Source organism: Drosophila melanogaster, chromosome 3R (genome assembly GCF_000001215.4).
Source record: "Drosophila melanogaster chromosome 3R".
Lineage (NCBI taxonomy): Eukaryota > Metazoa > Arthropoda > Insecta > Diptera > Drosophilidae > Drosophila > Drosophila melanogaster.
In genome coordinates, this window is record NT_033777.3 from 17,748,656 (window position 1) to 17,766,958 (window position 18,303).

Genomic DNA, 18,303 nt, shown 5'->3' on the forward strand with positions numbered 1-18,303 from the left:
CATAATATACATACAGTATAGTAAGTTTATATGTTATTCAATTACCATTATCACAATTCTAATTCATAATAATCATATTAATGAGCTATGTTTTAGCTGCTTTTATTTTAAAATTTTATGTTATATTATAAAAGTGCATATATGTATGTATGTTCTGTACTTTATAAATGTAGATCTTTGTACTTCTAGCACTTATAGCGGACTATTTCTTTTAAATGACTGTGAAAACTTATTTTAGCCATAACTTTATGCAATCTAACCAAAGCCTATTAAGCACAATTATGAGCAACATAAATAACTTTTAATGTTACTCAACGTCAAGTTGCTTGCTTAATGAACCTCTCAGTCATAACTTGCATTTATAACTCTGATTAAAGGGTATACCTCAGGCAAAACATTCAGTATTCCCTGCGTATTTTTATTCCATTTTTTTTTCGTTGGGAAACCTTACCATTTTCCATCGCTTTGTTGGCTGATATCGCGTAATGTGTTAAATTAAATGGCCGTTGTTTCAGGTGGCAAAAAAAAGGCAAAAAGCGCAGGTGGAGCACGGGATGAAGTTGACAGCCATGCCGACATCCTATTTTCAGACGCCTGCCGACAGGGTCCTTTGGGCTAATGTTGTTTTGCTGGCTCGAGATTTTCGGTTATGTCATCGCAGCGTTTCTGAGTTTTGAACAACAAAGGACAAAAACAATACATCGATATTTTCGAGCATTTAACATTTAACAAGTGCTTGGGACAGGCAAAGTTGGCGAAACTCTCATGACAAATGCCCCCCACAAATGTTTTTCGAATGAACTTTCGTTTTATTTCGGCTTCCTTTATTTGCCTCGTCAAGTTGTTTTCTGGCCCAGTTGGGCCAACCATTCCAATGAGTCTCCTCAAGTGCCGCCCCCCACTCTGCAGCCCAATTGAATTTTCGGGGGGCCTCGACTCAGTCGATCAATTAATGTTAGCCAAGTTCCAGGCCCGGGCTCGGGCTCAATTAGAGTCTTAAAACTCCATTTGGAGGCTTCGCAACTGTATCTCCTCCCCGCGGGATGGATGCGGATTTCTGGGCTGGGAATGCGGATTTGCTGGCTGGCTGTAGCTACAATGAAATATTCATGACGGAATGGCGGGGTTCGTATTTATGGTTATTTTGCGCACCAAACACAACTTTGCTCTCGGTTCCCCTTGGCTCTTTTTTCCGGGGTTTTCCCTTGAATTCGTCCTGGTTAAATATAAATACAGACAAGGAAGTACGAGTACACACACATATGTAAACATATGAGGAAACATATGAGGGGCGTATAGTACAGTGTATCTGCAGTTGCGAATTCAATTTTGAGACTGATCAATAATTCACGTTACCCGCACTAACCATTGTTCGCAGAGGTTCCTTCCCATTCCGGCAACTTTAAGCTAAAACCAAGTTTAAATGATAGAAAAACCAATCTCCAGCTCGTTTTGAGAGAGTTTTGTCTTTTCGAATTGTCTATTTATTTGTTCGTTTCCAAAAACTTGCTGTTCGTACACACACAACTATTAATAAATATACATATATATTTGTATGCAGATTATGCGGATTATGTCTGTGATATCAGCCGGAATGAGACGATATGAGATATACGAGTATATGCGATATGCAATATGATTGGTGGGCGTGCGATGATGACGAGCTCCATCCGCCGAGTTTGCTTCTCACCTTGGACGGGACGGAAACCATCTCACCTGGAGCGGAGCATCTGTTTTGACTTGTTAGGCTTGACGTGATGTGAGCTGATATTCCGGAAATCAGATATTCAGAAGGATTCAGGAAGAAGGATGGCATGCTGATGAGAGTTTCGTCTGACTTAATCTCTATGTCGTAGGCGTAGCATTGCTTGATTGCGTTTATGACTTCACACCGCCGCCGGCAATGGATGGAGTTCGAAAAATAGATTGCTTGGTACAACACAAAGATTAGTCCTACTTAGGGGTTAGCTAAGCTGTTGATGGCCTGAATAAATTATGCCTTAAATTATATAATACATTACAACCCATTCATTCACATACTCACTTTCACTTACTTAATCACACACGCAAAGCGCACACACTTAATGTTGTTAAGATTAAAGGAAAACTCTTGAAGTTTTAGCCGACTTCAACTATAAACTAAATCACAGTAACTGTTTTTAACTGGTATTACGATAAAGATGATTAAAGCTAATTCTCAACTTGATCCCAGCCCCCAGATGTTCCACTGATTTCAGTACCTTCAAATGTAAATCAATCAACTCGTATCTCTGGGCCCATATTCTTTATGATGTCCTGATATCAGTTGATATGATATACTGTGATATTTAGTGATATATATATATATATGTATATATGCCTGCACTAAACTTAAGTACTATCTTGCTGCATCGTAAATCATCAAAAGGGAATGCGGAAGTGTTTCGAGGTCACCACCAAAACTGGTAACCTACCCAAAAGCATGCGGCTGAACAAAAAAAAACTCGAGGAATGGCCGCAATTTCGGTGAGCCATATAAACAACATAACATATAGTTTTCCCATCCATCTACGCTGTCTGCGCCACTGGCCAAGTCCAAGTTGTCTTGACGGCCCGGCAAAAAGCAACATCCAAGGAAAATGTTGCCATTTTAGATGCGCCGCCCGCTGAGCGGAAAAGTCGCGCGGAAATTACTAAATCGATACGTGCTGCGTATCAGATTTTCCATGGGTTCTGCATGCAAAAATACCTTGAAATCCTTGCCTGCAGTCGCACACATACACGTATTGCCATCTTTGTACAGACAAGCTTGACTAAGTCGAACTTTACTATGTTATTCTACTAAAAGGTTTTAAAGCAAATGATCTATACTATACTATACTATTAACTTCAATAGAATTCCTATTTTCTCTGGCTAGCAAACAAATTTGGATCATAAAAAGATTTTCATGGCATTTATGAGATACGTAGATTGTGTGGCTCAACCTTTTATCTATATTATTTCCATAAATTTAAGCACCAATGGAAATGTTTATCTCCAAAGCTTAGGAAAATTTGGAAGTATATATAATAAAAACCTTTTATGTCTGCAAATAAGAGATATTACGTGTATACTGAGTTTCGCTTGAGTTTCGGAGTTAAGAGGCTTCCCTATAGACTGTTTGAAAATCCTATAATGCCTTGGCATTTCTAAAAGGTCAACTGAAAGCAGTGGAATTGCTGGTGGGCGAGGTTCGTCTCCTAAGTGGCAAAATGATCCAGAATCGGAAGCAAACCCTGACGATGAAATAAACTATACGAGAAACTGGAGAACAATTACACATGGACTGTGGGTGCAATTAGGGACCACACCTTTTTCGCTGCCGACGCGTCTAAAGTTAATGAATATGTTAATAATATGTTATGCGCGTGCAAATTTGTTCAGGGCTTGAGGGGTTTTCTGTGTTTCTGTTTCCAGGCGAGTCCAGTCCAATCCAACTCTATCGCCTGATGGACATGGTGTTCGTGGGGAACTGTGGCTTCTGGCCGGCGCTGAAGAAGCGTTTGCAGGTGAGGCGCCAGAAGGCCGCCCGGAAGTCGACGCTGTAGAAGGCGTAGATGAAGGGATTAATGGCGCTATTGAACCAACCCAGCCAGGTGAGGGCCTTGGCCAGCATTTGGCTGGCCTGGTGTTCGGCCAGGAACGGGGTGATCAGATAGTTGATAAAGAAGGGCAGCCAGCAGGCGATAAAGCCACCCACCACAATGCTCAGGGTTTGAGTGGTCTTGTTCTCCTTCTTCAGCGACGTAATCCGATTGGACAGCGATTTACTGTTGGTGTTGGCACTGGTGTTCCCGCTAGTCGATGTCGTGGTTACGCCCGCCTGGTGATGATAATGAGGATGGTGGTGATGGCTTCGCAGTCTCTCGCGGTCCCGCTCCCCATGCGAATGCCTAAAGCTGTGTGTTCGCGGTGGCTGCGATAGGGAGTGGGTCTGCACCTGGCCCGTTTGGCCCGGCGGCTGGGACTGCCATTGCGCATCCAGGAGACTACTGCCTGGGCCCATGCCACTCGTCATTGTGGTAATGGTCGTTGAGGCGGTGGAAGCGCGCTTCAGCGAGGAGGGTCGTGTGAGTTCGTAGCACCCATTCTTGGCGCAGCCCATGGAGCCACCTACTCCGCCGGAGGGAAGGGCCAGCAGGGATTGACAGTGTGTGCCGCCAGTGGCACTACTTGCTCCTCCACCCCCACCACCTGCTCCTCCAGCGCCCATCGCCGCACAATTGTCGCTGTCGCTGAGCATCATGTCTTGGAGCTCCTTGGCTATCGTCTGGTTGGAGAACGTTCGCGATGTGGCCTGTCTCTGGCGCTGGCCCACCGAGCTGTGCTGCTCCTGCTCCGACAGCTCATTCTCCACGTCCGCTGCCGTGTAGCGCTTGAATTTCTAGACACGCAAAGTGCACAAGGCGGTTAAGTCAATGTCGATGATAAATAACTAAAATAGAGTCAATGGGCGGCAAAAGGCGGCAAAGATAAAAGAAACGGAAACGGAAGTCACGCTAGGAAAAGCCGAAGCTTTAAACACTCTTGTAGGCATCATCATATACTTTAAAGGGAACCACACTGGTAAGCAGATGGCTTTAAGCTGATTTAAGACTACATACCCAAATGCCATGCGGCCATTGTTCTATCAACTGCACGATGTGCTAATCTCTCTAAACATAAAACTGAATTTCAGACCGGTTTTAATGCGTATGGAGCTGCCTGGACTTGATTCAGTTTAAGTGAATTTTAAGCCTATTTTAAAATGCACACCAGGTACACATACAAATGTATATATGCAGATGCAATTTTCGAAGCGAGCATCGTTTAGTGTTAGCTATTTAGTGATGCTAACTTAAAGCTCGACATAAATGAGTCGAATATGTAATTACCCTGGTATTCAAGGATGTAGCAACATTAGCAACATTTCATAACTAACATTTTTGAAAAGTATTCAACTCTAAAGCGCCAAACTGCTCTCTCGTTAGAAAACGGTTAGTTGAAAACTCATTAATTCAGCTATACGGGCTGCCAGAGTTGAAGTGAAAAACTTGTTTTATAGCGGACACTGGACCGGAAATTGGCACATACCCCGATGCGAGGGTATGGTATTTAAATCTGTGTGAGCTCCTGGCATTTGGGAATTATGAGGCAAACGTGCCACAGTTTGTGCCGCACGTGGAGTGTCCTTTAAGCCGGAGTGGTTCGCAATAGAGATGACTTTCGCTGGTCGGGCCAGCGTTTGTTGTTTGCAGCTGCCGTGGTTTTCCTATTCCATATTCCGTATTTGTGCACTATGTTGGCTTTGGGGTTTTGGATGGCGGGAGACGTGCGAATGTTTGCAGGCAAACAGAAGGACATGCGGACATTGGGACATGGTTGCGGATGGCTGCGACGGAGCTTACCTTGTTGTGAACACTTATGTCGGTCATATTGTCGTGCCTGGATGCAATGACACAGGAAATTCTTGCATACACATAAATCATGACTGCCATGGGTATGAAGAAGGAGCCCATGGCCGAGAAGATGACGTAGCCCTCGTTCTGGTTGTATCGGCACTCGCGCAGATCCCTTCGTCCTGGCTCGTACCTGCGGGAAATGGAAGTGAGCAGGATACGCTTAATGGGCCACCAAGTTAGTCAACTAATGCAGGAAGTTCCCAATTATTTGACTACGGAGCTGTGACCCTCGGAGGGGTCAGAGGTCGCAAGAGCAGCAGACAATTGCCAGCTAATTATATTCGTTTGTTCAGCTGGGTGTCGCCAGTCAGTCTGCTCGGAGGTCTCGAAATTTATTCTAATTAATTTACACTCACACTCGGCGACATTTGTAATGCTTAAAATGGACCAAAAAGATACCCAAAGTGGTCCTTCAAAATTATGCAATGGCATCTTTTGACACAATTTTCTGCAGTCAACAAAATTGTTGATTTAATTTCATTTAAGCAAATTAAGCTTTAATTATTTTTGTAAGTTAAATAAATTAAACATCTCTTGGTTACATTTCGGAATTCTGCTGCCTACAGGAACATTTAGTATATTTCTTCAAAAAATCTGTTGACTGTGCTAACGAAGTTAGATATAAACAAAGCACTTTAATTAATTCTCCTTTTAGTTAGTTAGACAAAAGTAGAGAGAACAAAATTTGTTCTTAAAGCTAGCAGATGCGGTATACCAACAAGGAAGTTGATGTTTAGGTTAAAATTCGGTGCATCTATTTAGTGTGTGGACTGTTGACCAACTTAGAAGACTTCTTGCTGCACTCCTTCTTCGTTATGGAAATAACCCTACATACTGATTATTTCTTCAAGTGTACTTACCATCCCAGCATGGGGGGACAGGTGATGGCCAACGCGAGCAGCCAGACGATTAGGATCATGATGAGGGCCAATCGTTTGGAGCGCCGTTTACGGGAGTACGTGAGCGGTCTGGTCACGGCCAAATATCTGTCGGATGGACGTGAAGGATGCAAAGATTTACGATATCAGGGGAATACTATGGATGTTTTGGATAGGCCTATGCTCACCTGTCCACACTGATGGCGCACAGGCTGAGAATGGATGCCGTGCAGAGGAGCACGTCCAGGGAGATCCAAATGTCGCAGAGCACCCAGCCCAGTTGCCACGAGCCTGCAATCAAGATTCCAAATTAAAAACTTTCCGCCAGCCTTTTGCAGCGCGGAGTGGGGCAGCCAACTTAAAATTCCGGTCCAAAGTCAATTTGATTAGCAACATTTTCCATGGCTTTCAGCAAATGCCTCACCTAAGGCCAATTAAAGCGGCCAGCTCGGCAAATTTTGGCAATGTTTCAGGTCCCCTTCAACCCGTTAGTGGTTTAATTCTATACCGAAAAAGCACCGATTTCTCCATTTGACCCCAACACTTCGAGCTTCTACAGTGCTTTCTCCTCGTCGGTGGCTTGTCAAGCGATTAATTTTTAAATCAAGTGCCCCTTAATGGTCTCCCGGCGCCAAATGAAAAGTTGTTTTTGTGAAAGGCGCTAGGAGCGAAGGAACCAAGGAGCTCATTACACGGATATTGCCTATGGGCCAGCACACTTGGGTTGGTCTAGTTCAATGTAAGGTTGCTGAATTTGCTGAATCTCCAAGGACTCGGATTGAAGCAGTTAAAGGCAAAATTTGGAGTGAATTAGAAAAACACAAGGATTACTTAATTAATTATGGGAATGCTTGTTCAGTTGTAGTGTATGTGTATGTTTTTATCTAAAAACTGGAGTAGGAACTGGCACAAAGCAGTCGTCATATCAGCACTTTCAGTGCCTACCCCAATTTCAACTGGATGATAAGGCTCCAAAAAGCAAACTATAAATCCCGACCGTGTGGGTGTATTACGTCCTAACTTAATGATATATGTGCGTATACTTTGGACAAAAATGAACTGAATGTGGGGCTTGGTAAATTGTTTGCCTCGAAAAAACCTGGGGGCATGAGTAATTATGAATGAGATTCAAAAGGTATCTCCACAGAGAGAAACTAGTGGATGAAAATCGGAAAACAAGCTTAATGTTCCATAAGACAGAAGCCAAGTGAGCTCAAATCAGAAGGGTTTAGCATATTTTCCATTCAACTTCACGAGTTCAGCAACAAAGATCAACTATTTTCTGACGAGAATAATTCATTCCGATTCGGATTGTCAGTGGTCCGGATGATTATGACAAACTTTCGACATGCCGTTGCCTTTAAAGTATTTCCACAAAGTTGGGCTCGGGAATTTTCCCCTTTTTCGGCTTTTTTTTTCGTGCTGAGGAAATTGCACGAGAGCCGAGGCAAAAAAATGAAAGAAATTCTTTCAGTTCAAAGAATACAAATCCATAAGGCGAGAGAGATACATACTCGCATATTTCACCTAGCAGCATTTACATAAATACACGCCCCCTTTGCCCCGCCCCACCATCTGACACACCTCCTCCTCGAGTTCCTGTTCGTGTCCGTGCTGCTATTCCTGTTCGTGCTACTTTGTTGGGATACACTTGGAGAAAAATATATATATATGCTAGTCCTCCTAGAAATCCCTACACATTGCTCTAAACAGAATCTCATTGATATTTACAGGTTCGAAAGTTCCTTAAATACCTCAAGAAACATTGCTACTACATTTTTACTTCATGAGATACAAATTACAAAGACTTGTATTGGATTTGTTCTCAGTGCATTCGCTTGGTTCTGGGCGCCAAGCTTTTGTTAGCAATTTTTTGAGGGATTTACCGGAATGGCATCTTCATCTTGTAATCACGCGAAAAGCCCGGCTAGAGGCGCCTCCTTTCGCGGAAGGACTCTAATGCCTTAATGGCGCTGCCACACACTCACACACACACTTACACACTCACACTCATACACACATAGACTCACCTATGAGATGGACGGCGACGGCGGGGGGCATGACGAAGATGCCCACGAGAAGGTCGGCCACCGCCAGGCTCATCACAAAGCAGTTGGTAATGGTGCGAAGCCGGCGAGTGGTCAATATGGCCAGTATGACCAGGGTGTTCCCGATGACGGTGACCACGATGAAGGTGGCAAAGACTGCAATCAGGATGATGCCCTGCCAGGAGAGCACCAGATCGTAGAAGTGCGCCCATTCGGCGGCCGCCGCCGACTCGTTGTAGTAATTAAATGTGGTCACGGGCGCCGTGGGTCCGGGTTCGGTGAGAGCCACTGCATCCGTACCGTTCGGTCCGCTGGGATATCCACCTCCTACTCCTCCTACTCCTCCTCCACCTGTCCCATTGCCCGCATCCTCATATACGATGGATATGTTTTCCGGCAGACCACCCACTCCCACTCCCGATCCCAGTCCCAATCCCCGCAGGGAGGAGGAGGAGGCAGCCACATACATGAGCGACGGATAAATGGCGCTTAAATTATTCAGCTGCAAGTTGACAGCCATGGATCGGCCAGTTGGGTTCACAATCGAGTGTGGCTAGCTCCGGCAGCAGGCCGCCTAGGCCCATCCATATCGTGCCATATCCCTGGAGTTGACGGAGCAGGAACACGGCCCAACTGTGGTCATTGTGTCCAGTTGCACGTCGGGTTAACTGGAATTAAAGGAAAGTTCGACATTTAGCAAAGTCCTTTGCATGGTAATAAAAACGAAGTCAAGAGGAAACAATAACCATTTGCATATCCCTTTTATGCTGAAATCTATTTGTGTTTGTTTTAATTTTTTATGTATGCACGCATTATCTGATTTATTCCTTGTGACAATTTCCGAAATTAAATTGATTTCACAGCATTCCATACAATCTCATTTAAATTGCAATCGTCGAAATTGTCAATTTCATTCATTCGCTTGCAATTAAGCATTCAACAATCTCAAGGCAAAAAGTGCACAGCATTGAATATACCCGTCTGTGTAAATTACGTTGAAAGTTGTCAACGGTGTCAAAAGATTCTTAAGATGGCCTTTGTATTGGGTTGCCATTACCGCGATACAGTTAAATACTTTACTTTCTAAGTAGATAAACGTTAATCCTTTAGTTAGTCATGCTTTCAACGAAAATGCCGAAGTGCGCTACTGTGAGCAATAAATCAAATTAAGTTTACCTTATCATCTAGAAGCACCCACTGGCTTGATTTAATTTAAAATGTATGATTCCATTTGCTTTGGATTAGGTACCGAACTTAGAGACTTAAGAATAAATAATTCGTGGAGGTATTTTCTATCAGAAAATTAAAAATTTTTATACAAATATTCACGGTTTGATTTGGTGAAGAAAATTCAAGAAAATCATCAACTTCGGAATTCCTGGCGCATTCTAATAATCATTATATGAAAATTACAAATATAATGAGCTTTATACAAAGTAAGCACTATTACTACAAAGTGGCGAAATGTATTACCAATAAATTTGCCAAGGGAATGGCTACATTTTGGGAATATTTTATTTAATTAAAAATATATATACTGCAATTTATTCACTTTCCGAAGGAATTTAGGTTACGGACTTCTTTTATTTCATTGAAAACGGAAAACATCGGCAATATTCAATGTGCCTAATATATTTTGAATCTCAAAATTTGTGTATAGCTTTTACCTCAATGTGTGTTTTTATCTGTGAACTATTTACACTTAACACTTGCTACGAAGTATCTAGGAGATACCCGTTCCATTTGCGAGCTCGATAGTCATTCGTCTGCCGGATTCGAATATTCATCACCGAAACTTTTCCACCATTCACTATTTTCACTTTTTTCACAACTGGCAGAGTTCCACGTGCGCCAAGGCGATAAGATTGATAATCGACGCTCTATTAGATATCCGATTAAATTATGTACGGTGGCTATATGTGGGTACTATTGCTACGTTTATTCCGGCGGAGTATCGGCGCAATATTGCCGGAATAAACAGCAAAGCGACGCGGATGACTGTTGACTGAGGGCGAAACTGCAGACCGAATGGCAAGGGCTGGCAGTTCGACACTTCTTGCCACTTCTGTTGACAATAATTTGGCATTAAGTATTATTTATTTAGCCTGCGATAGTGTGTGTTATATACTCCAGATTGCGACTCCTTGTGAGCGTCTGTTCGACGTGTGTGTGTGTGTCTGTGTGTGGGTGCGATAACCAAATTAAAACTGATATCGCAATAGACTAGGTGGCGGTGGAACGCAATCCGAGTGGCAATGGCAATGGCAAGGGAAACGGGATTGGGTATGGGAATCCAAAATCAAGCCGCAGGCCAAGACATTTGCCGCAAAAAGGGAATAATTCACATTCAGTACAACAATTTGCATATTCAAATATCTGTGTGTGGGATGGCTGGCTGGAATATTAGCTTAAGACTTCAGCTCAACGATAACACGGGAAGGGCTGCAAGTATCTACGGGGGAAATGGAAAGTACGTAATAAATTCGGTGGAACCACAAAATTTTAAACTAACTTTTAATTAATTTATGTATAAGCATTAGGGCGGTATACAACATTAAATTATAGCCCCGTTTTCCGGGGTAGATCTCCCTTTTTGGCAGCAAGAGGCGCTTTCATCCGCCAATATGTTTAATTATTTACGTTCTTAAATAATCGAAAAATTCCAACTGCTGTGGCATCAAATCACTGCCTTGCATGACACACTAAGTGTTTTGCTTAGTAATCTGAAACTATTCTTGAATACATAACAGGGAGTGCTTCTAATTATGGAAATAGCTTAATAATTAGGCGCTTTGGGGCTTAGGTTCTCGGTAAGAGTGTACCCCCATTCGGCCACCCTCCTGTCCCATTTCCACTTTTCTTTAAGCCTTTTAATGCTGACGCGGAATGGTCATAAAAGCGCTTATCGCTCACATGATAGCAATCTGGTTTGGGGGCGAGGTGTGCAAAGGGTACTTTTAGTTTTTTATGCTGCCGTCTGATGTGTAAATATTGGCCCGGCCGAGTGACGTACTCAAAGGTGAAACTGATTAATTAGAAGCGATGCCAAAGCCCACGGCTGTCTGTCAGGGTTAAGGTATCGATCGAGCCTCAATGGAGAATGTGTCATCCCCAAGAGATAAGGTCCTCTTTCTTCGGGTCTAGCGATATCTGGGCTCGTATAGCTTATAGACTTCCAATCTCGAGTGTTCAATTAGTGGCATTGGAAATCATGTGTATATATTTCGAGGGGGCTTTCGGCCGAAAATAGATTTATGAACTCACATTCGTTAGAATGTGACTGGGATTCCGTTTGGAAGCCAAACGTAGGAAAACTAAAATCGTTTTGCGATCGGGGGCTGGAACATTCTTTGGCGGCAAACCCATCGGCAATTGACCGCGATAAGCAATGGCGTTTTTATTGGCACTTTGATTGATAATCTAATTCGCAACTCAATTGCCAAGTTTGCACGAGCAGAGCACCCTAATCTCCTTGGTTCCTGACCAGTTTCCATTTCCATTTTCAGTGCCATTTCCATGACAATAGCCGCAATCAGCTCAGAGTTTTACCCTTTTGCCCATCGAGACTGGGGGGTATAAACTATTTCTTCAAAGGCTACAAATTGAGTTGCCCCAAATCCAATTACTTTGCCGAAAAAGACCAAACTTATGAATTTCTAATTGATAGCAAGCGTTCATCCTTTTCGGCCGGCTGAACTTGAAAGATCGGGGAATGGATTTCCGCCGCACTTGGCGGAATGGGTCATCAATCAGAGGGGCACTCATCTCCGGCATTAGATAAATCTGTAACACTGATGTTAGTGTCCATGGAAGATTTATTTCACACCAAAAGTTCAACCCAAACAATGGAGCAGAAAAATCTTTTTATACGCCATAGCTACCAAAAGACAAGATAGTTTCCATTCCATTTCCACAATTTTTGTGTTTACTTCTAAAGTGTTATCTTATTCAGATATCATTATTTGAATTATTGCTGGACTTTTTGTATCATTAAAATCGTTATTTTGATTCTTTCCTTATATAAGTTTATAAACCTATAAATTCTTTAAAAATATTTTTTTTGTGTGGCCAAAGAAAAAAAAGGACAGAGATCTATTTCGCAGCTCTGGTCTACATATTTACTTATTTATGCTGCCTCATTATTGCCTATTTTTTGTTTTTTAGACATTTTCCAGCTCTTGGCCAGCTGTTTGGCCTTCACCTTATTCCGCTTTAATCGACCAAGCCCCATTTCACATACGCGTTATTAAGAGATATTTTTCGGAAAGGCCAGAAGGGCACTTCAAGTGTGACAATTGCAAGGCCAGCCGAAATTCTTTCCTGACTTGTTCGGAATGCGTTTGGAATGTGATTTTCCTTTTTTGTTACCATGTAGAGCACACCAAAAAAAAAAAAAAAACAAAAAAAAAAAAAAAATAATAACCAGAAAAAACAAGAAAAAATGCTGAGCTCCATCAAAATTCATTCGACCGCCCACGCCGCACCAGCATCCGACTTCCGTTGAACATTTGTTGCAATTTGCGGCCAACATGGCGTATGTGTAATGTGCATGTGCAATAATATTTCATTTGCATTCGGCAAATAAACGCTGCGGGATGGGGGTTGGGGTGTCAAGAATGGTTGGCACCCCCGAAAGGACTCCCGCTGACGTCAAAACACCCAGTCAGCCAATAGAAGCCACTATTTATCGAGACTGTCAGACACTTATTTGCCCTCTTTATTTGGCAGTGCCATCGAGGTGTTTAGCGTGAAAGCATTTATCCATTACCCGGTCCTTGGCTCAAGCTCCTCCGCTGATCTATGCAAATCGTCCATGGTTCCTACCACATCCTGCCCGCTCCCTTTTGAGCACACCTGGAACCGGGCGATGGGTGAAGGTGAAGGGTTTTCTGCCAGAGGGTCCTCTTTGAGGGTCCTCCAGAAGAAGGGTCCTCCCCGTCGCTATGTTTACTTACTTAATGCAATCGCTTTCCTGCGCAGTCCTCCGCTTTCATATCAAAACATTTCGCATTGTTTTATTGACACAAAGCTGTTATTATTTTTATTGCCCCCGGCCAGGTATTTCTTTGTTATTGTTGTCTGCGGAGCGGGAGTCCTATTTAATTGGATACTTTATAAGTGCACTACAAACGCAGTTAAAAGGAGACGCTCGTTCATGTTCATTGCACGTTATTTGATATTCTTAATTTGGTTTTTCTTTGTACTCGAATATTCATTTAAAAATATTTTTTTTTTTTTTATTATTTTTAGCTGAGCGACGAACTGTTTGCACTATGAATTATTCAAGTTCACATTGTCATCGATCAGGTAAGCCGGCGGCTGATCAATCGCTTTTGGATGCTCGGTGTCGAATTCGAATGATTGAAATGCCCCGAAATGCGGCAATTGTGCTCCTGCGGACCGATGGACAACCGCCTCGGTTGAGCGCTCGAGGAAAACTGAAAACAGAACTGAACTGAACTGAAAAGCTGACGATGTGAGTCGGCCGAAGTCGTCGTCGGTGGTGGTGGTCGTAGTAGTAGTATCTGTCACTGGGTTTCCAGTGAATCTGTGGATCCCAAGTTGGCGGGCTGGCAAACACGCGACTTTCGAAATAATAATCCTGTGCCAGTGGCTTCGTCTTGTATTTAAAGAACTTGGCAAACACATCAAGTGCTTAATATTCAAATGCTACCTGCGCCCTAGAGCGAAGCACATTTAATTCCTGGAACAATGTTTAATTAAGCCGCATCTAACTCCACGCCGTGTTGATAAGAATGGACCACTGCGGATTCTCAGGGCTCCGGAGCGGAGAAGATTTTTACGACGAATTTCCAAATGAAAACATAAACGATTTCGCGGGTACTCAGGAAATCTAAATTAAGACTTTTATGGGTAGCCTTATGGACATAGACATAGATATAGCCAAGCGTGCACAGGCGGCCCGGCTCTATCTACATGCATATACACGTATAGCTAGCAATTCGTATGGCGGCCTTTGTTTGTATATTTTATAACTTGCAGATGCGTCTCCACGCGGATTTCGCAAATGCTCTTACTACATACTACCACTCATAATGAGTAGTGTCAACAGCTGCTGCTGCTAGAGGTTAGATTCGATTGTATTTGAATGCGATCCACACCGGTTCACCTGTCAAGGTGAATGCGTTCCACACACAGTGGCGGTAAAATGCTATTGTAAAATCCCAAATAAGAAGACTTTACTCGTTGAGTTTTTGTAAGAAACTGATTTTATTTGGAAATATCTTCGGTTTAAATAGGTGACATGAGAATCGCATCTTAAAGTAAATGGCCTACGCAGAGGCCTAAGTAAATAGTCCCCGCCTTATCGAGGTCCCACGCTCGGGCACATCTGCCTATCTTGAGCGGCGAGGACCTTATCTGTGGTCTCCCACTAAGGGACTATTTTAGGAGGCGGGGAACGATCTCAAGTGACTGACTCATGTAGTGTGCACTTAAATTACATGTTTTTGAGCAATGCACCCATGTCGCCTTAGATAACAAAATCCTAAATATAATTTATCGCTCTCGATTCATTTACATAAGATATGAACGGAGCCCAAAATTGTAAGTCTTTAAATATATTCGTGTTCATGTGTGAACAGCTATAAAACGCTACAATGGCAAATGGTAAAACGCCAAAATGCCAAAATGCCAAAAGGCCCAAATGGCCAAATGCCCGATATGGAAGGTAAACAAAGGCATGCGCTCTCAGCCGTCTGCTGCAATTGAACCGAAATAATGGCAATGGCACGTGGACTCACAGGTCAGGGGACAAGTGGAATCAGCTGAAGTGAAACAAAGAAGCGCCATTCTAGCGCCAAATATTGTTTTTAAATACTCAATAATCATACAGAAGAATTTCCTTTTAAAGTTGTTAAATTCTGCAGGTAACAGTGTGCTGCACTTAAAATTACGCATACGACGTGTGTGCTTTGTAGTATTTGGTTATTCGGTTTGCATTGTAGCTAAACTGCTGTTTATATGCTGTACGCCTATATTTATGAATACATTAAATAAAATGTGTTATATATGCTCTCACAAAAATAACTCATACGACATGTATGTCGGATTGTTTAAGCCCACCGATTTCTGAAACATAAATTATCCTTTACAATTTTATTGTTATAATTATTAATCAGAATTTCTTGTAAACATTATCTTTTAAATTACATTAAACCTATTAAAACCTATGTTTGCAAGCAATTCTAATTTAGTTGCTAGCATTAAATAAATAAATAAATAAATCCCTAAGAAATTTCCATTTTATCTTCAAAAGCACTAATTCCCATTATCGTGTTGCCCAGCTTGCGGCGTAGTTAGTAATCCCCAGGTCAGATCCAAAACCACTGCATACCTCCGGGCTGTTCCGCCCATCGTAGCTAACACGGAACAGTTCCGGGCCACCTGTAATCTCTGCAGCGGATTGGGCTCCGACCGCTGGACATCACTTAGATTGATTAAATGCTGGGGAATCTGTGCGGTTCGGGTACGTGACTCGGCTGAAATGGCCGGGCATAATTGGTGTCCAGGCGAAGAGGCGATGATCCCGAAAAGGGTAAAGAGTCACTGCCACTGGGACCGAAAATGTCTACTGGCCGTGGACGAAGTTTTGCAACATCATTTAATTATCAAATGCACGTACATAAGTGAGTTTTGCAGTGACAGGAAGGTCGTCACCCGCTGCCGCCCCCCTCAAAAGAGCGCTCCCCCTCTTACCATTCCCATTTTCCGGCCAAAACTTCAAGGCTAAGTGAAAGTTTGTGCACCCGCACAAGTTCTTGGCGCAAGAGAAGAACAGTAAACTTTCCATTTCTATGCACCCGCCAGACTTGGCAGTCACAATCGCAATCGCAATGGCAATGTTAAATCGAGTTTAACAATTTGTCTTAGTGGCACTTGCAATGGATTCAGTAATTGCCTGACAAATCGCCACCCCACGCGTTGTGGTGCATGACACTCACGCACTTTCCTTACTACATTTCCACTCCGCCCAAAAGTGCACATGTATTGGACGGCAGTCGCAGGACACGACAATTGGTCGCCTAATGTCCTGGCACCATGTGTACTTCAGCGTCATAAAGTTTTAATTTCGCTAGCATAATTAGTCTGGGGAAATGGCGGAAGGAAGCCCTATCCCATGCGTCTGTGGCATTCCCGGAACTCGACAAGTTCCATTTGCGCACAGGAAGAAATATTATTCTTCTATGGAAGGCTAGTTGGTTTTATTGGGTTAATAGTAACATAACGTTTGTTTTTAGGCATGATTTGAATTTATTTGCCTGTAGAAATAAACACCAAAATGCTAGAGTTATATGATTATTATTGATTCTTAAGAAAAGTTAGAACTTTCAATTAAATTGCTAGAACATCAAAGTCAAAACAATAAAATTCGTCCATTTCATAGACGTTAAGTCTTTTATTGAGTGCATTAAATCGGCGAAATGTCGTTTTCATATGCCAAATGTAAAATCGGCTTATGACAGAATAAAACGGGCCACATTTATGACCAATTTCCGCGGCATTTCTCCTTGTGCAGGCCTGTTAAAGTTGCTTTTAATTGATAGGTGAACGAACCCGCTGGGTCCCTAATGCATGGCATGGCCGCTTAGAGACGGCAAAGGCCAGAAGCTATTAATAATTTTCAATCAATAAGTGTAATATTATTCGCGTCAACGGGATCAGCGACGGTGAACCGAAACTGGAGATGCGGACGGCATTGGTTTTTGGGGGGGCCAGCAGACGGACAGAAGGATAGCCAAGCTATATACTCCGATTACGGTTACCAGGCACACGCACACCAGTCACCAGTATGCATTTGTATATATTTTAAATTTAATTCTCAAGCATCCTCGACTTGCCACTTTTCTTTCAATTTATTGTTCCCTTCGGAAAGACCCCATCCTTGGTCATTCCGGCCTGGACTTCCTCCAACCAACCCAGTGGCCCATTGTCTGTTAAGCAGATTTTGAGCTTACATTTTGTGCGTTGGTATTGGTGGTAAATTGTGAAAAATCATACAAAGGACCTGCTCGCCTTAGTTACGCGATTGAGGGGCGTGGCACTGTGGCATGCAAAACAGTGCCAAATACCAGAACAACGCCCCCGCCCCCTTCCTCAAATCACCAATCAGCCAGTTGGGCGCGCATGAATTGGTTAATCAAATTTACAGCTGCAGAATATAGGCACTGCTGCAAAATGGCAATTTCGCTTGTGGCCATAAATGTGCGGAAGCTCCGCGAACAAATGACCCAGTCCCCACTGCTGTTGTGGCAACCGCAAAAGCCGCACAAACACTAAATGCGTTGACCACGTACAAAACCAGAGCACTGAAAGCTGAAAAAGCTATTGGAAATTATGAGACTGGACGGGAGGAGCGAAGAAGACCCAAGTGGCCCAAAGAGATTTATGCGCATATTAACCAAAACATTATCTATTTGGGAATTAAAAAAACATTCTCAATTAACGAGTGGAAGGAGATCGAAAAGATAAGGAATACTGCTTAAAACAAACTACTACTACTGACTACAATCTTTACACATAAGTTGGTAAATTGTTACAAAGTTGCTATAAGCTATAAGAAAGCGTTTTAAGTCTTTAAGTCTCTATTGACCTTTTCGAAAACATATATTTAAGAATATAGTACAGTCTTGCATCATAAAGGTTTCCTTTTGTAGATTCCAAATCAATTGTAGCACTAAAGTATCTAATGTTTGCAATATATACACATCTTAACATATATGGTCAAAATAGAAAGTTAAATGAAAACCAACAAGATTGAGTAAAGGCTAAAACCGTAGGCTTAGTAAATTCTTAACGGCGTAAAGGGATGTATAAGCAGTGAAGGTAATAACTATAAGTATAAGCTCTTTCGCTGCGAATATTTAACGTGCATTAAGGTGAAGTACCATTTAAGT

The 18,303-nt window shown here is 42.6% G+C and overlaps 1 protein-coding gene across 3 annotated transcripts, besides 1 other annotated feature; it reads right to left on the bottom strand.

Moving 5' to 3' along the window:
* Window positions 1–1,473: 1,473 nt before the first annotated feature.
* TyrR (Tyramine receptor) lies at window positions 1,474–14,533 on the bottom strand. Of its 3 annotated transcripts, none has more exons than NM_001300453.1 (6): window positions 13,342–14,533; window positions 8,369–9,054; window positions 6,527–6,629; window positions 6,321–6,446; window positions 5,407–5,590; window positions 1,474–4,403 (listed from the first exon to the last, which is right to left on the bottom strand). In NM_001300453.1, the coding sequence occupies exons 2-6, from the start codon at window positions 8,904–8,906 to the stop codon at window positions 3,459–3,461; spliced, it is 1,896 nt and encodes a 631-aa protein (NP_001287382.1). In that variant the 5' UTR covers window positions 8,907–9,054; window positions 13,342–14,533; the 3' UTR covers window positions 1,474–3,458. The 3 variants fall into 3 exon arrangements, with proteins under 3 accessions (NP_001287382.1, NP_650652.1, NP_001287381.1); NM_142395.2 differs by having other exon boundaries at window positions 13,342–13,826; NM_001300452.1 differs by lacking the exon at window positions 13,342–14,533 and adding an exon at window positions 10,054–10,323.
* A 29-nt stretch (window positions 14,534–14,562) lies between these two features.
* Window positions 14,563–14,990: a mobile genetic element.
* Between the last annotated feature and the right edge of the window lie 3,313 nt (window positions 14,991–18,303).